Source organism: Coregonus clupeaformis, chromosome 25 (genome assembly GCF_020615455.1).
Source record: "Coregonus clupeaformis isolate EN_2021a chromosome 25, ASM2061545v1, whole genome shotgun sequence".
Taxonomy (NCBI): domain Eukaryota; kingdom Metazoa; phylum Chordata; class Actinopteri; order Salmoniformes; family Salmonidae; genus Coregonus; species Coregonus clupeaformis.
In genome coordinates this window covers 25,240,429-25,258,343 of record NC_059216.1, presented here as the reverse complement: position 1 = coordinate 25,258,343, position 17,915 = coordinate 25,240,429, and the positions used below count along the sequence as shown (strand labels likewise).

General features: G+C 46.6%; 1 protein-coding gene across 5 annotated transcripts in view; it reads left to right on the top strand.

Annotated features, from left to right (window-relative positions):
* Positions 1-17,142, top strand: part of LOC121539459 (homeobox protein Meis2) — a 90,997-nt gene extending 73,855 nt beyond the window's left edge. For 4 of the 5 annotated variants that reach the window (XM_041847967.2, XM_041847968.2, XM_041847966.2 and 1 more), the window contains 3 exons: positions 14,364-14,422; positions 16,402-16,512; positions 17,069-17,142. In XM_041847967.2, the coding sequence (XP_041703901.1) occupies positions 14,364-14,422; positions 16,402-16,512; positions 17,069-17,127 (229 nt within the window). In that variant the 3' untranslated portion in view covers positions 17,128-17,142. The remainder of the gene's footprint in view (positions 1-14,363; positions 14,423-16,401; positions 16,513-17,068) is intronic. The other variant, XM_041847972.2, reaches the window with a different exon arrangement.
* The last annotated feature ends 773 nt before the right edge of the window (positions 17,143-17,915 follow it).

Sequence of the window (17,915 nt, the reverse complement as noted above, 5' to 3'; positions counted from 1 at the left end):
ACTCAGATATTAGTGTAACATGCATACAGTAAGCGCTGTCACAGCTGATGAATGTGTGTGGCAGTGTGTCTTCCCGTGTGTGTAATGGGTGGCAGTGCCAACCGTGATGGTTGGGTGAGATTAACAAGACCCTGTCCACCTGTCTGGGCATGAAGGGCCACATTGGGTCATAGGCTGGCACGGTGCGTCCACCACGCCATGGTCATGGGGCGAGAGAGGTGCCCACCTCCGTGTGAGAGGGGTTATGAAAAACAGGTGGCTCCTTAACAAAAGCTGGCACACTCAGCTGATCATAGAAAATAAAGCCCTTTTTTGTTGTTTTCCCGTAACCAAGTCAAGCCTTTCCAGAGTTGGGGTCAACATGCTACAAGAAGCCAGACAAGGCAGGAGGGAGAGAGAGCGAGAGAGAGAGAGAGAGAGAGAGAGAGAGAGAGAGAGAGAGAGAGAGAGAGAGAGAGAGAGAGAGAGAGAGAGAGAGAGACAGACAGACAGACAGAGAGAGAGAGAGACAGAGAGAGACAGAGAGAGACAGAGAGAGAGAGAGAGAGACAGAGAGAGAGAGAGAGACAGAGAGAGAGAGAGAGAGAGAGAGAGAGAGCGAGAGAGAGAGCGAGACAGAGAGACGGAGAGAGAGAGAGAGACGGAGAGAGAGAGAGAGAGAGAGAGAGAGCGAGACAGAGAGAGAGAGAGAGAGAGAGAGAGAGCGAGACAGAGAGCGAGACAGAGAGAGAGAGACAGAGAGAGAGAGACAGAGAGAGAGACAGAGAGAGACAGAGAGAGAGAGAGAGAGAGAGAGAGAGAGAGAGAGAGAGAGAGAGAGAGGGATGTCTTTGTACTTCTCCTTTTGGCTCTTTTATTCTTCAATGGCTTGGTTTTATTGGTGGATCGTTTAAGGGCTCTGCGTTTGAAATGAAGTCGAGCTGCATTTGCGTGGGCAAGCGCCTTTTTATTTTAAGATGGTAATTTCTGTTCAGGGGTAGAACTGGAAAGAGCAAGCGCCAGAGCTGGAGGGAATATGCAAGAGAGAGAGGCTCACACACATAGAGAGTAAAGGGGTGAGAGAGAGTGGAAGAGAGATAATTCAAGGAAAATACAAGGGGGAAAGTAGGTTAATTTATTTCACTTGCAGGTAGAGTTTTTTTTTTAAAGAGAGGGGAGAGAGAAAGAAAGAGAAAAAGTGAAGGATGCCATTTTCATGAATAAGCAGCTGAATGCGCCCGGGCAACCAGTGTAAGCCTGGCAGAATCTCTCAGTGCCTGGGGCCATCTGTGAGCAGAATAGCAATTTTATTACTTTGTCATTAAACCAATTTCACAGCAGTATTGTTTGTTAATGAGCAGCCGCAAACGAGCGAAGATGTCACATACTAGAATAGCAGCAAGATTTGTGACCCTGCTCTCTCTCTCTCTCTTTCTCTCTTTCTTTCTCTCGCTCTTCCTCATTCTTATTCTCCTATTTCTTCTTCCCTCTCCCCTTTCTTTATATCTTTTCATCCTCTTCACCTCTCTCCCTCTCTTTCTCACTCTCTCTCCATCCCCCTCTCTCCCTCCCTGGGTTGGAGAGGTCCCTGGCCCATAAAAGGGGAAACTGCTTAAAGATAAAATGCAAAGTCTATACAGTCAAGTCTCTATTTATGAGCTTCCATTTGCCTTTAGAGCTCGTTGGGACGAATGGTTTCTACATGGGCTTTCAGAGACTGCAGCTGGAAGGGCCAAGGATATTGGCCTGTTATGTAGCACTAAAGTCCACCATTTGCTGCCAATGTCAAGCACCAATAGAACAGGCATCAGAATTGATACACTGGGACCAGAATCATTGATGTCATGCATGCAGTATTGCAGAGGGACTGAAGGTATTAGAAGTAGCTTTGTTCCTCCTCATCAGACTCACCAGACCTTACTAATGAACACAGATTACACTTATGTGGATGTCCCCCCTTCCAAATAATGGCTAAAATCTAGTGGCTACTGACGTCTGGGGGCTAGGGACAACAATGCCTGCTCTCTCTCTCTCTCTCTCTCTCTCTCTCTCTCTCTCTCTCTCTCTCTCTCTCTCTCTCTCTCTCTCTCTCTCTCTGTCTCTCTCTCTCTCACTGTAAACGGGAGAGCTGGCATCCCATCCGGCACATGCTCAGTGCAAGGTGCAATTGAAACATCATTGGTGATAATGGGGGAGATAAATATTCATAAGGCTGGGGGGAAATCCAAGATTATACTGATAGGGGCTTCATTGTGAGCCTTTCTCTCTCTCACTAAGCTTGGCTGTGCATAATAGTTCTGACTTAATACCTCAAGCTTCCTCTGATAACTTAATCGAGGAGAGTGGGGTTATGGGGGTACGGGTGGGGGGGGGGGTAAATGAGGTGAAAGGGGGGGCTGCATCGTTTATTTCTCACCTCTCTCCCAAATTGCAAATTACCAGCTTTTTGGGCCACGTTCCAATTAAGAGTGGATTGTTCTAGCCTTGCCTTGCACTGGGAGCCTAGGGGACTCTCCTCCCACGCTGTGCGGCGGTTCGCACTTATTCTATTGATAACTCATCCATAACAAGCTGAACCCTGGCAAAGCTTGCTGAAACAAACAAAGACCTGTATTGATTTATAGGGTCCTCCATGATGGGGTTATTGGCATGGGCCTCGCCTCGCAGCCATAGGGCACCCAGCCATATATAACTACTTCAAAAAGAACACACACAAAACAGGTAAAAATAATATATTAAGGTTGTTGTGGATGTGATTACAATGGTGTTAGGAAAGAGATAGGGGAAGGGGGAGGGAGGTAAGAAGAATGAAATAATGATAGGTGGGGTAGGTACATACAGCATTATGGAAGAGACACCATTCCAGGAGAAAGAGAAAGACTAACAGAGAGAGAGACAGCTTAAGAGAGCGAGAGAGAGAAAAAGAGAGAGAGAGAGAGAGAGAGGTAGAGAGAGAGAGAGAGCGAGAGAGAGCGGGGTAGAGAGAGAGAGAGAGAGAGAGAGAGAGAGAGAGAGAGAGAGAGAGAGAGAGAGAGAGAGCGGAGAGAGGGGGGTAGAGATAGATAGATAGAGAGGGGTAGAGATAGATAGATAGAGAGGGGTAGAGACAGATAGATAGAGAGGGGTAGAGAGAGAGAGAGAGAGAGAGAGAGAGAGAGAGAGAGAGAGAGAGAGAGAGAGAGAGAGAGAGAGAGAGAGCAGGCCTGGACAGATAGAGAATACCTGTCTTAGGTTAACTGGGTTTAGATGGATCAGGTAAAGAAGGAGCTCCTGAATGTCTCCTGTCCGCTCTGGCTCCCTAACACAACGGCCCCAGGGCCACTCTGTCACACCTGGTCACCTTTACCCTCCACACACACACACACACACACACACACACACACACACACACACACACACACACACACACACACACACACACACACACACACACACACACACACACACACACACACACACACACACACACACACTGCCCCGCCCAGTCCCCTGACTCCCTCCAACACACCACTGTTAGCCTGTGGATAACACTCCCTTACACATACTGCAGCCACAACTGCAGCCATCTCCCCCAACCAGCAGATAAACTAATTATATCAAATATTTTCTGTCAGGTTGTCTGGTCCTCTGGGGCCAGCGCTCATTCTCTCCGCCTGAATCTCTCTCTCTCTCTTCCCTCTCTCTTTCTCTGTCTATCATTTCTTCTCTGTTCTACATGCTCATCTGCAGTGTCAGCAGAAAGCCTGCTCCCTCTATCTCTTAATCTCTCTGTATTCATTATTTCATTCATTTGGGCTGTATTTACCCCATACTCAGTCAGTGAGGTGCTATAAATAATATCAGGAATAGAGAGGCCATTGATCGGTCACTGACAGAAACCGAAATATGTTTATATGTGATTATGCTACAGAGCTCTAAAGCCCCATTTCCATTGGCACTTTGAAGTCAACTCGGGTTGGGCTGGCCTTGGTGGGCTAGCTCGAATTGCGTTTCCACTGACTCCAGAAATGAGAAATTATGTCATGTTGCTAGGTAGCCAATATGTGATTAATTCACCCTCACCATGCTGTAACTAACGTTACCCAATACTCCTGCCAGTGCCAACCAGACTCAGAGTCATGTATTTAGCGTGCTAACATTAGCTAGCTAGCTATACAGTTAGTGTTGTCGCTAGCATTACACGGCAGGTAGCTTAGTGGGTAAGAGCGTTGTGCCAGTAACCGAAAGGTCGCTGGTTCTAATCCCCGAGCCGACTAGGTGAAAAATCTGTCGATGTGCCCTTGAGCAAGGCACTTAACCCTAATTCCTCCTGTAAGTCGCTCTGGATAAGAGCGTCTGCTAAATGACCAAAAAAAATAAAAATAAAAAAATAAGGTAACTAGCTTAATTCCTACCTTGCTTGCCATGGCATTGGCTATTAGCTAGCTAGCTAACCAAGCAAACCAGACAACAGGTTTGATATGATGTAGCTAGCTAGCTATCTTTCAATACGACCTGGCCAGCTAAGATTCCTACTAGCTCACGTTAGCTAGCTAGCTTGTTTCAACTCTGATTTGCTAGCTAATGTTGGGTAGCTTGCATTCAAGGGCTGACTGTTCTCATAAAAGTTGATTGTGTAGTGTTGGTAATTGGTGTCATGTCTGACTACTGCAGTACTGCTTGTCCATGTGCTAGCTAACAGCAACAAGCCCAGACGAGCTAAACGTGGTGTCAGCATCCAGCAGTGATCAGCTGCTGGTTGCATAGTAACGGCGTCACCAGCCCCAATTCTAATCGAGCTGGCACCAGTTGTGAAACTGGGCTGCGCTGGCCCGGGTTTCCCTCGACCCAGCTCGAATTTGAGAATTCCTTTCGAGCCAGCTCGGATTTGGCCCTAATTTTAAGTGCCAGTGGAAATGGGGCTTTAGTGGCTGTAAGGTTGTAAACTCAGGCCTAGTCACATATGGAGACACAATAAGATGTATGCACAGACAGTAGCTTATCGCTGAGCCTTAGGCAATAAAGAGGAGATATTTGGCAGTCGCTGGACACATCTGACCGCTCTACAGTGTCAATGCTGCTGCAGCCTTCCCCTGCAAACAAATCTATTTATATTACTGGACTGATGTCTGGCTTTTTACCCCTAAACTGTGGTTTCTCAGTGTGTCCATCTGTGTGTTTCTAGTGATTGAGGGTCCAATTAATTATTTAAGAGAGAAGTCAGAGGAGAGCGAGCAGTTTTCGACTGATGGCTCTCAAGGCCACTAACACAAAATACTACACACAGACTCATTCTCTCTATATTGGTCTCACTCACAGTCTCTATCACACACCACAGACACAATGATGAGGAGATGATGACATCCCAGTGGGCCGCCCGTGGGAGAGTGCTTCCCAACACACACACACACACAGACACACAGACACACACACACACGTTTCTCATCCTTGCCAATACTTCTTTAAGAGCGTGAGAGCAGGAGGAGCAGAAGCTCAAAGTCCTGGCATTAGGGAACCCAGGCAGTCTCCCAGACAGGTTCAGGTGTCACTCCTTAATTGCTCAAACTGCTGTGCATTTTCACTGCCCTAAATTCATGGTTACTAGCAAGAAGAAAAGAGGGAGGAAGAACCAAATGAAATGGGGGCACCCTTCTACCCTACCACTGGCTGTGTTTTCTGTCTCTTCCACATGCATTTGAGAATCAGTGTATGTGTGCGCGCTTTCGTGTTTGTGCATGTGTGTTTGCATGTGTGTGTGTGTTGCGTAAGGAGCAACACACAGGTTTGAAGCCCCTCTCTGCAGGGCCCCCCTTCTAGAAGCAGCCTGACCTGAGAGCCCATTATAGTGTCATAACCAAGGGAGGGAGAATAGATGATTGATACAGATGTAGGATCTTAATTTGATCACTATTTTGTTGCTGAGAATTTGCAACTTGTAGTGTATCCGTGGTTTAAAAAGGCTTCTAAAGTTAGTAATTTCCACTTTAAAATGTCAGACTTGATTTTCCTTAACGTAAAATGTATCAACCCCTACAAAAAATATAATATTCCTGCTGTAGCAAACTGGCTCAAATTAAGATCCTACATCTGAATGAAGCAAAGGAAATAGATTGGCCTTATTTCCTGTCTGGCTGGCGCGCCGCAGACACTTGTGTTGCCTAGACGATGCGGTCAATTGACACTCAATTTTGTTTGAAATCTCACACCTCCGTCATGTCATTATCAGTTTCCCCTGGTAATTCACAAAGTCACCCCATTTGATATCTGACAATGGGGGGAGTCGCGGAATGTCTTTCTCTCGATTACTGAGTTGAGAGAGAAAAAAAGAGAAAGGGACAGAATGAAAGGGAGGAGAGGAGTGGCAGAATGAGAGAGAGAGAGAGGGGAAAAGGCCCATATTTGTGCGATAGCGCCCTGTGATTAGAGGTGAGGGCAGTTAGCGTGGAAAACAGCGATTATACCTGAACTCCCCACGTAGACACACAAAGGGCCCCAGCACACCGGGAATTGTGGGGGAAAGGGAAAGCAGGGGTGGCAGGGGCGGCTCTCTTTAGAGCACAAATAATCATTTTTGGTGGCTGGGTCTAATGTGTGTGTGTGTGTGTGTGTGTGTTTGTGTGTGCCATAGTAATGATAGTGCAGGACTCTCTCTCTCCCCTCTCTCTCTATCTCTCTGTGGAGTCAATAAAAGGCAGATAATTGAGACGTTTTGTGGAGTCTTCCCCTGGTTGCTGGGCTGGAATTGAATGACAGAGACCAGTTGACTGGCCCCAGGTGCTTTGAGGGCTCTGACCTGCACTGGGGCTCTTTAGGAAAAGAAGCCTAACCATCTCCTTCTGCAGTATATGTATACTTATCTCTGTGTGTTTGAGGCAGTGTGTGTCTGTGTGTGTGTATTTATATTGCCAGCGTGCGCCTGTGCTGTTTCATGCTGGCCCTGCATGAAAGTGGAGAGCCCTGGCCAACCCTAAAGGTAAGAGGCTGGCTTTTGAGGAATGAAGTATTACCTTCCAGCACTGAAGACCTCTGTCATGCGGCCCACGCCTGAAAGCCTTGACTGAGGCTAATATTGACATGCGCTGGATGTTTTCAACTCCACTTCAAACAAGGGAAAACACAGCTGTTGTTCCCACTGAGCCTCGGTTTGCCCAGACAGGGTTAGGAATACCTTTAGTGCACCTATACACCTTAATAAGATGTTGTCTTTGGGGGGAAAGAGAGAGAAATACAGAGAGAGAAAGAGACTGAGGGCTAACAAGAGGATGTAGATCAACTCCTCTCCCTAATCCCTCCTCTGCCGGTGATAATCAAAAATAATAGCACTAGTAAAAACATTCCAGAGCAAAGGAGACTGCCTGGAGAAGAAAGGGGAATTAATGAGGGAAAAGATTAGTGTGCCTTCTGAGAGAAGAGCAAAAGAGAGAGAAAGAGAGACAGTGGCATGCACTCTTCCCCCTCCTTAACAGCCTAAAAACTGGTAGAGCAAGGTGCAGGTTAGCAGCGTTGCCAGGTTGCTACAATAAGGCCTCTTTCATACAGGTGTGTTGACGCCCGGGGCAGGCTTGGCCGCATTTGAACAATAACTATCATATCTCTTAAAAAAGAAAGGAGGGCGAAGCGTCAAAAGGAGATGCCTGAGAGCCCTGCTGGGGCCAAGAAAAACCCCCGGTGCAGTTGTCAGAGCTTGTTGATGTTGCGGGGAGGAAAAACGGGAGAGGTTTTTTCATTTTTTTCCCTTTTTCCCCCCTCATTTTTTTTCATATTTCTCTGGTTTTCCAGTGGTTTAGGATGGGTTTTGTTCCGCGCGCCGAAACAGACAGAGTAGGGAGAAGAGAGGAGTAATGGAGGAACAAAGTCGTGGCTGTGTGAGGAGCAGCAGCTGCTAGCCGGATCCAAATAGCGACAACCGTGGGCTTCCTGGCCCTGTGGCCCCGCCCACTGGCCACTGGAGGTGCTTTTGACAGACAGTCAGCAGCTGGGGTCTGGCCAGCCCCGCCACACAGGGGTCAGCCCCGTTACCCCCTAGGAACACCAGCCTTACCCCACAGGGGGGATGGCCCAGGGGTGACATCCCTAAACTTGCTTGTTTGGGGGGAATGTTGAGTTGTGAGGAGATCTTGGTGGATAGCACAGGAAATATTTGTCTCACTGCCCAATTTTTTATGACTTCACCCCATTACAGATATATTTGATAGAGAGGTCCCTCACCCATAATCCTGATATAGATAATCTGATCGGTTATGATTGGTATATGATAATACAGATGGAAATAGCTGATAGGAAGTTATATCAAAGGTAAAGCCAACAGTGAAGCACCACTTCCCTCATACTGCAGTCAGTTACCCCACTTCTGCACCCCAGAGAGAGAGAGAGAGAGAGAGAACGAAGGAGAGAGAGAGAGCGAGCCTGCCGCAGTGCTATTGATTTATTTTAATTAGCTGCTCGTTAAATCGTGTCAGTTTGCAAAACAAATATATAATTATTTGTCTGATTTACCACTCCACTCTTAATGCCTCCTAGCTGCACACCACGGGATGGAGAGAGAGACAAATGGCTGAGAGAGACAGAATGACATAGAAATGCTAATGCTGCTCATATTTTGTAGAGAGAGGAATGTTACAAAAGTAAATGAGAGAAAAGCTATTGCATTTTGAGAGACAGGCGGGAGAGAGAGAGAGAGAGAGAGAGAGAGCAGAGAGAGAGAGAGAGAGAGAGAGAGAGAGAGAGAGAGAGAGAGAGAGAGAGAGAGAGAGCAGAAACTATGTAAACACAGTGGGGGCCCTAAACGTGGGCACTTGCAACCTCTCCGACGTCCCAAAAAAAGAAATTCCCAGCTTCGCTCCGTTTCACATCTGCACTAAATCAAACACGGGGGTGAGGTAATGCTGCACGGCTTATGTCTCTTGACTCCTGTTTTAACTTAAAGAAGAGAAGAAGAGAGGAAAGGGACTCTCCAATAGGAATAGCTGGAGGAAGTTTCATCGCTCCTCCTCCCTACCTTCTCGACTCATGGAGTAGCTTTTGAAAATATTATTTTTGATAGTTTATGATAAATCCGTAGATAGGTGCTACAATCCGATGGCTGTCTTAAACAGTTACAGGTTAGGATGCCCAGGTGGACAGATTCCATCTGTATTTACATCACAGCAGATTATCAGCCTTGTATCAGCTCAGTGGACCCCGGGCTGCCCCGCAGACTGCCTGATAATTGGGACTTGTTTGCTTTGTATTAAACACACCCTCCCAAGTTAATCTGCATACACTTTCAGGTCAAAGTACATCAGCTGTTTTTCCAGACTTTGGATTTTCTAAGACTCTTCTTCCTTTTTTTCATTCCAGCAAAGAGTGACTCAACCACTCACTCAGGGTTTGGAATCTTTATCTGCCTGTGAAAGCGGAAGTATGGAAGCAATGAGGTATAATAGAAATCAGAGGACAGTGATGTTGGCAAACAATGATCCAGGGATTGAGTCTAATCTCGTTCCAGTTCAGATTGCGTCGCGTCTAATCTTTCTGCAAAAGCAGAGGCCCAGAATTTGACTGGCAAACGGAAACTCGCTCCAGCCCTGCCTCCCCTAACTCTGGCATGGGTACTCCAAACGGACATGTTCAGGTCAGCTATGGAGGCAGTAAACTGTGAACTATTTCTGTATTGCGATCATTTCAAGGACCCCTCCTCTCTTAGCATGCTCCGGAGGGGCTCGATTTGGAGCCATGGCCCTGGTTTCTTGGAGGGACATGTTTGGTATGTCTCTCTCTCTCTTTCTCTCTCTCTCTCTCTCTCTCTCTCTCTCTCCGTGTCTCTCTTTCAACTCGTCAAACAAGTGACTCCGCTCCTCATTGGCTGGGCTCCCTCAGATCTCCCTGTGATTGGCCCGTTGACTCTAAGTCTCTCTCTCTCTCTCTTGGCTGCGCTCCATGGCTGTGTGGTGTGGCATGAGGTTTTCTCAGGGAAGGAATGCTGACAACAGGAGCGAGTTACCAGGTGTGGCTGCGAGTCAGTTAACCAGAAACAAGGCCTTTCTGACAGATTGAAAGGAGGAGGAAGGGAGGGGAAGAAAAAAAACAGGAGAGAAAAGGAGAGGCAAGACCCTGAAATTCAGCAGCAGGGCTGGTTTGCTGTGATTTAAATGCAAAGTTACCATTACTCCGTTCCTCTCTCTCTCTGAGAGCCCTTTATTTCTCTGTGAAGAAACAGCATGTGACATTAACACAGGATGAAAGGGAATACCAAGGCTAAGGTCTTCTGAAGGTGAATCTCTCTCTCTCTCTCTCTCTCTCTCTCTCTCTCTCTCTCTCTCTCTCTCTCTCTCTCTCTCTCTCACACACACAGGACAGCAGTCATTGTTATGGAACTGGAATCCCCCTCCTCTCACACACACGCTTTGTCTCTGGTCTGGCGTTAGCGTAGCATAGCGTGCTAACGCACTAGCCGGGGTGTTTAACACCTAAGCGGTTGCTTTGCAGTGGCTCCCCTCTGTTTGACTGAGCTGAAATTAGTGGCTGGGGATTGTGTGTTGATCCAGCTCAGTGGAGAGCCAGGGTCAAGTGACCTCCTGCTGTCCTAACTCCATCACTCAGATTGTTGCTGTTATTGTGTTATGCTGCAAAGGCCCCATACAGAACAACACCCAGAGCTGCAGTAAATCCATGTCTCTATAGGACTCCTACTGAAAGTGATACACTCTTGGCCCTGTTGCAGACAGAGTATTTGTACATAGACACACCATGTTCCTGGAGGATAGAAACATGCTGGGTGAAAGAGTGTATCTGTGAGTGGAGGCCCATTATCCATACACTGTACAGAATGTGCAAACACACACAGTAGGCTACATTCACAGATGTGCACGTACACACATGTACAGTAGGCTACATTCACACATACATACACACATGCTGGATATTGGCATGAACAAGTACACATACACACACAGAAGCTTTTTCCTTGCGAATCAGAAGTGATTGGAACCTTTTTTTCTACTCTGAGTGGATTAGTAAAGCAGGGTGCACATTAAACAGTCTCTCTCTTTCTCTCGCTCTCTCTCTCTCAGGGTAATGTACACATTCTGAGGGGTATCCACAGAAATGACCTTCCCATGACCCCATAACCTTGCTTTAATTATTTATTTGAAGACATGGAGTTCCCAAGCTGAGAGCCGGTGTGTGTGTGTGTGTGTGTGTGTGTGTGTGTGTGTGTGTGTGTGTGTGTGTTTGTGTGTGTGTCCCTTACAGAAAAAACACACAATTTCACATGTGAAATCATGTGAAACATGTTTTTGGAATACTTCACATGTGATCACGTTTTCACATGTGTAGTTTCATGTTATCAAATGTTGCATTACATGTTATCACATTAACTTCACATAATATCACGTGTGAACACTTGTGATCACGTGAAATTCATGTGGTTTTTCTGTAAGGGGTGTGTGTGGTAACGTACCACTGAGCAGAGTAAGGCCATAATAAGGGATACAACCAGAGGTGAATACTAAAACATGGTTGGAGGTTTTGGAGAAACCCCTGGCTGTACATAGTGTGCCTGCCTCTCTTTCTACTGGTCGGGTTAGCCCTCGGACATGTAGAGGCGGTGGATGTGTCTATGGTGTGGATGTGTGGATGTATGTGTGTTAGCATGAGGTTTGGGAGTGTAGTCCCCACCCCCCACCTCCACACATGCACACATCCCTCCATCCCTGCCTGCCTGACATCCCTCCATCCCTGTCTGCCTGACATCCCTCCATCCCTGCCCTCCTGCCATCCATCCATCCCTGCCTGCCTGCCATCCATCCATCCCTGCCTTCCTGACATCCCGCCATCCCTGCCTGACATCCATCCATCCCTGCCTGCCTGACATCCCTCCATCCCTGCCTGCCTGCCTGCCTGCCATCCATCCTTCCATCCCTCCATTCTTCCCTTCATCTCTGGAGGATTCCTGCTGGTGTTGTTCTAAGCACACAACATTAGCAGCTCATGGGAGGAGAAAAAACAGTGTTATCAGGCCTGGCTCTGATAATCTCAATTGGCTTTACCAAGACTGATAAAAGGCGCTCTGGGGGCATAGAGGGGGCCTCGGTTGGTCAGCAACTCCCCTCCCGCCGCAACCCCGCCAACCGCGTTACTGTGGCAACTTGTTCAGAGAATAAAAACAGAGCCTGTTGTCATGTCTAGGGTGGTTCGGTAGGGTGTGTGTGTGTGTGTGTGTGTGTGTGTGTGTGTGTGTGTGTGTGTGTGTGTGTGTGTGTGTGTGTGTGTGTGTGGGCCGCCGATGGGGACAATGTTGACAAGAAGGGAGTCAATCTCGGTAGCGACCCTGAGGGAAAATATTTGAATATCCATATATGTTTGTGTATGCTGCTGTAAAGAGCTGTTTTTCCTACTCAAATGACCCTGTCGGAACAGCATAACATTTGAGTGTGGACAGCAACCCAACCCTGATATGAAAATATTTTCATGTATATTTTCATGTCCTAAGTAGTAGATACTGTATGAGCAGCAGTTTAGTTGGATAATATCAAAACAGATTCTAACTAAATAGATCAATAGCGCAAACACACTGTTTCATGTGCACTTTGTTATTCCTGGGGCTCTCTCTTCCCATCACTGATCGGGTATTGGAATATTAATCAACTGCAAGGAACATTCCTGATATTACGTGTTTATGGTTATGTCCCAGAATAGGTAAGAACAAGCAGGCCATATATTTTCGGCAGGCCCAGAGAGGGTGTGCGATAGCGGGACATTCTGCTGTGTTTACTTGCTCAGCTGGTTTTGATGCTGGAAGCCTGTCTCTCTCCTAAGCACTGTAGGCGTGGTGACATAGTGAAGGTAGGCAATAAACGATAGACAGCCAAAGATGTTCTTTTATATTCCTCTTACTCATAACGTGTGAGCTACAAACAGTTTAAAACAATTTAAACCGGTATTTACGATATAGGCCAAACAAAACCTCTCCTTTCACTAGATCACAAATCACAGCCCCATATCAACATTGATACGGTGTACCTACCCTTTACCCTCTCCTTTCCCATGTACGTGTTAGTGTGTCTGTCTGTCCTCTCTCTGGGGCCAGCGGTGCACCCTATACCCTACCTACACTCTGGGTGCACCCTTGCAAATGAGCACGGCTCCATCTCTTTTCCCAACCGTGCGTTTTGTCCATTTAACCATGTCACTTTGAGCGGGCAGATTACAGGCATTTAAGTTAACAGGAGACGGTAAGGGCAGGTATCAGGGGTTCACGGGGGATTAGGAACTCAAATTGGTTCCAGAACCTTCCCTTTTTCCATCTAATGACCAGTCCTGTAGCATTGCCCTTTCCACATTCCCAGAACGTTACCTTTCTCTATTTTTTCATCTTTTTTTTCAAGGGGGCTCCATGCTGGAATACCCCACGATGATTTGAAACCTCTCTCTAATATCAACCACATGTGGGTACCTGTAGCGCTAGCGAGCTCACTCCTCTCTGACTTCTTAGGGAGAGAGAGAGGTACTAGATGGAGATGGAAAGACATGCTCGGTCAGTAAAGGTAAATCCGTCCCAGTCCGGGGCGGTGTAGCCAGCTTGTCTTTGACACGGCCCTGGGTCCCTGCATCCCATTTGGGACTTTAAGAGGTTGCCCCTGGCTGGCAGTCACCTCCAGATGACCCCTCAGTCTTTACAGTGGAAAGCGGTGGGAGCAGAGAGGAGAGTCGGGGAGGGCAGGCTTTGTGGAACTGCACTTATTTGCCGCTGTGGCGGTGATAAAACTTCACACAGCCTAATTGATGGGCTTGCTGACATAACAATACCTTGTGAAAGCACCGAGTGGCCATGCCTGGTCCTCATTTATAGACAGCTGGACAGGGAGCAGAACCCCCTACAATGAAGGGCCAGAGTGGAGGTCTCAGGGGGAGGGGGGGACAAATGAAAGGAACCATTTGTATGTTGCCCTTTGCGAACTTGTACATTATTTTGAATTTCTAATGAGCGATAACACGCTAGGAATAACATGTTTATAGGGTCTATGTGAGTGCATGTGTGTGTGTTTGGGAGAGAGATGTGACATACTGTGCGGTCTAGCTCCTCAGTTGCACGTCCGCCTCACCACAGCACACACACTTAATGCCTGTGGAATGCCTCCTCGGTCTCCATAGCAACCAAATATAATCAAAAGCTTTATTAAACAAGGGGAATAGATCATAAGGACATTAAAAGAAAACCTTGTCGGGTTCCCAAGTCTGCTCACAATCGCCCTTTTGTTACTGCTGTGTCTCTGTTGTGATTAGCCAGTGGCTAATGTTGCTACTAAGTCATACAAAACGGTGTTGTTTTTGTTGCGGTTTCTGATGAATACTTCTACTTGTATCCTGTGAATGCTATGTGATTTAAAGTGTGTTTTTCTCTTCTCTTCTCTCCTCTCTCCCAGGTTCATTAACGCCAGGAGAAGAATAGTACAGCCCATGATTGACCAGTCAAATCGAGCAGGTAAAGAAACGACTATATATCTACATATCTCTTCCCCTCTTCCCAGAAACACCCCCCTTACAAATCCACTTACCTACAACATTTTACATTTTAGTCATTTAGCAGACGCTCTTATCCAGAGCGACTTACAGTTAGTGCATACATTTTTTTATTTTTATTTTTTCATACTGGCCCACCATGGGAATCGAACCCACAACCCTGGCGTTGCAAACGCCATGCTCTACCAACTGAGCTACATCCCTGCCGGCCATTCCCTCCCCTACCCTGGACGACACTGGGCCAATTGTGTGCCGCCCCATGGGTCTTACAACCACACACACACACACACACACACACACACAAGAGTCGTTAGGTGATTAACTGTAATTGGCGATATCCCAATCTAACCCTGAGAGGTGCTTTAGCAACACGTTCCCTTTCTCTGAATTACTAATTGGGCACAAGAGAATCTCCAGGAATGCTTGGAGCATTTTCATTAATATATTTTTAAGGCTGTTTTGTATTTTTTTCAGTATTTTTTTTTTCGTCATTCCTTCACAGCTTTTGGGGGATAGGTAGGGAAAAGAAGAGAGGAGGGTTTCAATTTGTATCTACTTTGTGTTTTTTAGTTCACTCAATTTCCTCCAGCGTCAATCCTCTGGCTGTTGCTGCTATGTATTCACTTAGCCAAGATTTGAAATATCAAGGGGCCTATATATGCGATTGTATTGAACTTCATCATTTCAATTTAGTAATTATGGGCGATTAATTCATTCCGGTCATGAAAAACAACCTAACGGATGAGAATGAGTTTTATATGATCCATTGATCTCTGATTTCTGGCTGGACGCCCTACGTAGGGAGAGATTTCCATGCCTCTGAAAAGGATTAAGGAAGGGTTCATATTGTAAATTGATCAGGCATTGATTTTCCATATCTAGCATGGTCAGACGACAAAAAGCACTGAAAGATTGAGTCATAAACATGCCACTTAAATTGAGCAAAGAATCTGTACAGGAATTTATGTAGCCACCCTATGCTGCATCGACTGTGACATTACTATGAAAAAAACGTCAAGTAATTTGTCTCTGAGGGAGAAAAGCTTTTTGTTGATTAGCTCGCTCCAAGTCTAGAGAGAGCCCCACAAATTGGGGAGGAAATTTGTGCAAATGAAGTTAAGCAATTATTGAAATGAGACGCGCCTTTCCAAATCGCACTGACTCCCAGTACAATTACTGTGGTTTGTTGAGAATATTTGAAAGAGAGAAGAGAGAGAGATAGAGAGAGAAAGGAGAGCATGTGTTTAGGGTGTGGCAATCAGCAATCTCTCTAAAGACAGCATGATTTACAGCTTCCCCTAATCTTCAGGGTTTACAGATTACTCCGGATTAGGCTGTTTAGTCTGGGAATATGCTGTTCACTAAAGACTCCACAATGCTCTTACTCAATACGGCTAATAATAGGACACAATGGCGTAATTTGATTACTACTGTAGACAGTATTACGATGTTATAATAATATTATGATATGAATCTAATTTGTAAATAATCATCATAATCAGTCATTTCACCTTCTGTAATCTGGAGATTTTAAGTCATTTAAATTTGCAGGGATAAATAATGACAGTTGCAGGGGGATAAATAGTGATATTTGTGCTAATGATGTCCCATATTGTGTCTCTGTCCATAACATCCCATGTTGCTTGGGGAATGGCTGGTGATGGTCTTGACAGAGAACGCCCTGATCTCGTCAAACTGCATGCTTTCTTTTCTCTGTTAGAGAACAACGCATTATCTCTTCTGTTCTCTAATGTTAAAGTGTGTGTGTGTGTGTCTGGTGTGTGTGTACTCATACTGTCTGTGCTTGCATGCCATGCATCAGTCATCGGGGACACAATGTGTTGCAGTATGTCTGGGCCGGAGCTGGGACAATAAGCTGATTGTGTGGTGTGTCTTCTCTTTCTTTCCCCTCCTTTGTGTCCACGTTTTGACTACAATCAGGTTTTCTTCTTGATCCTTCAGTGAGTCAAGGAGCAGCGTACAGTCCGGAGGGCCAGCCCATGGGCAGCTTCGTGCTGGATGGCCAGCAACACATGGGGATCCGGCCAGCTGGTAAGCCCTCCTCCTCCTCCTCCTCCTCCTATCCTACATACTGTATACCAGTCACTGGACTGTTTATGTGTACAGTCACCAATGCACCCCATTTTACTGTATGACTACTGTAGACTGACAGGAACACCCACCAATGACTCTAGCCCTGGAAATGTTACCCCAGCACTGACTATTGTACTGTATATGACAGCATCATCAACCAAATACTAACCAATGTCACAACACTACTGATGGTATCACTGCACCCTAGTAAATTCCGCTCACTCAACTCCACCCTCCAACTCCCCTGGGTATCACCCTTTGCCTGCTGCCTGCCTTGCTTGTCTCTCTTTTCACCCATCTCACTTTGTAACAAATGGTTTGTGGGGACTTAAACTATCTAACAGTTTTAGACTCTTCACTACGGCACCTTCTCTTCCTCCATCCTCTCTGTTGTTTTCTCTTCAGACTTAACCAATCATTCCTTCTACCAGGGTGTCTGTCTGCTCTGAACCGTCTATGATTCGACCTTTGACCTTCTGCTGACCTTTTCTCTGGCGTGTTTCTCCTCTTCTAGGGCCTATGAGTGGAATGGGGATGAATATGGGCATGGATGGGCAATGGCACTACATGTAACCTCCATCTTGTAAAGTAAAACGCAAAGAAAAAGGGGAAGTAAGTACAACTGGGCTCTTTTTTCCTTGGATTTATTTTTCAAACCTCTGGGCTTGTGGTTTTTACCCACAATCCCCCTTACTCCACCACAATCCCCCTCCCATCCCCACCCTAATTTTACAACAACCTCCCCCACAGCAACCCCCACGACAACCAGTTTGTGTGATTGGTGTAGCATGGTGCTCTAAGGGGAGAAAGAGGGGTAAGCAAGGGGGGTTAGCTAGCTACCGAAGGATGAATGGAAGGACTGGGAATAGTGGGAGCCTCTGCCATGTCGTGAGGCTTTCTCCTGTCGGTCCCTGGGAAAGAGAGGGGGGACTTGTGGCGCCAGCCCAGACAACAGAAAAACAATCACCCCAACCAACAGCCCTGGCCTAGCTAGCATGGCATGGACCGATGCCACACATTTATTTATCACAACAGGGCCATCGCTCTCCCCATCTCCGACATCCAATGCAAATGTTGGACATTTAGGGAAAAAATAACATCTCCAGAGGCAGGGTCTGACGGGGAGAAATTAAGCAGGCTCCAGTGAAGCAATAAAGAAGGAGAAGTGAAACTGTCCTCCGAGTGACATAAATCTGTCTGGGGAACGATTGATGCCCAAATTATCTTATATGCAAAGACGGGAGCGCAGCAGTACATTACGGTCCCCGGGTGAGATATACGGGCCGTGGATGACATGGCCTATCCTTCACTGGGGGGTGGGGGTGACGAGTAGGGGGGTTATGACGGAAGACCGTGTGTTT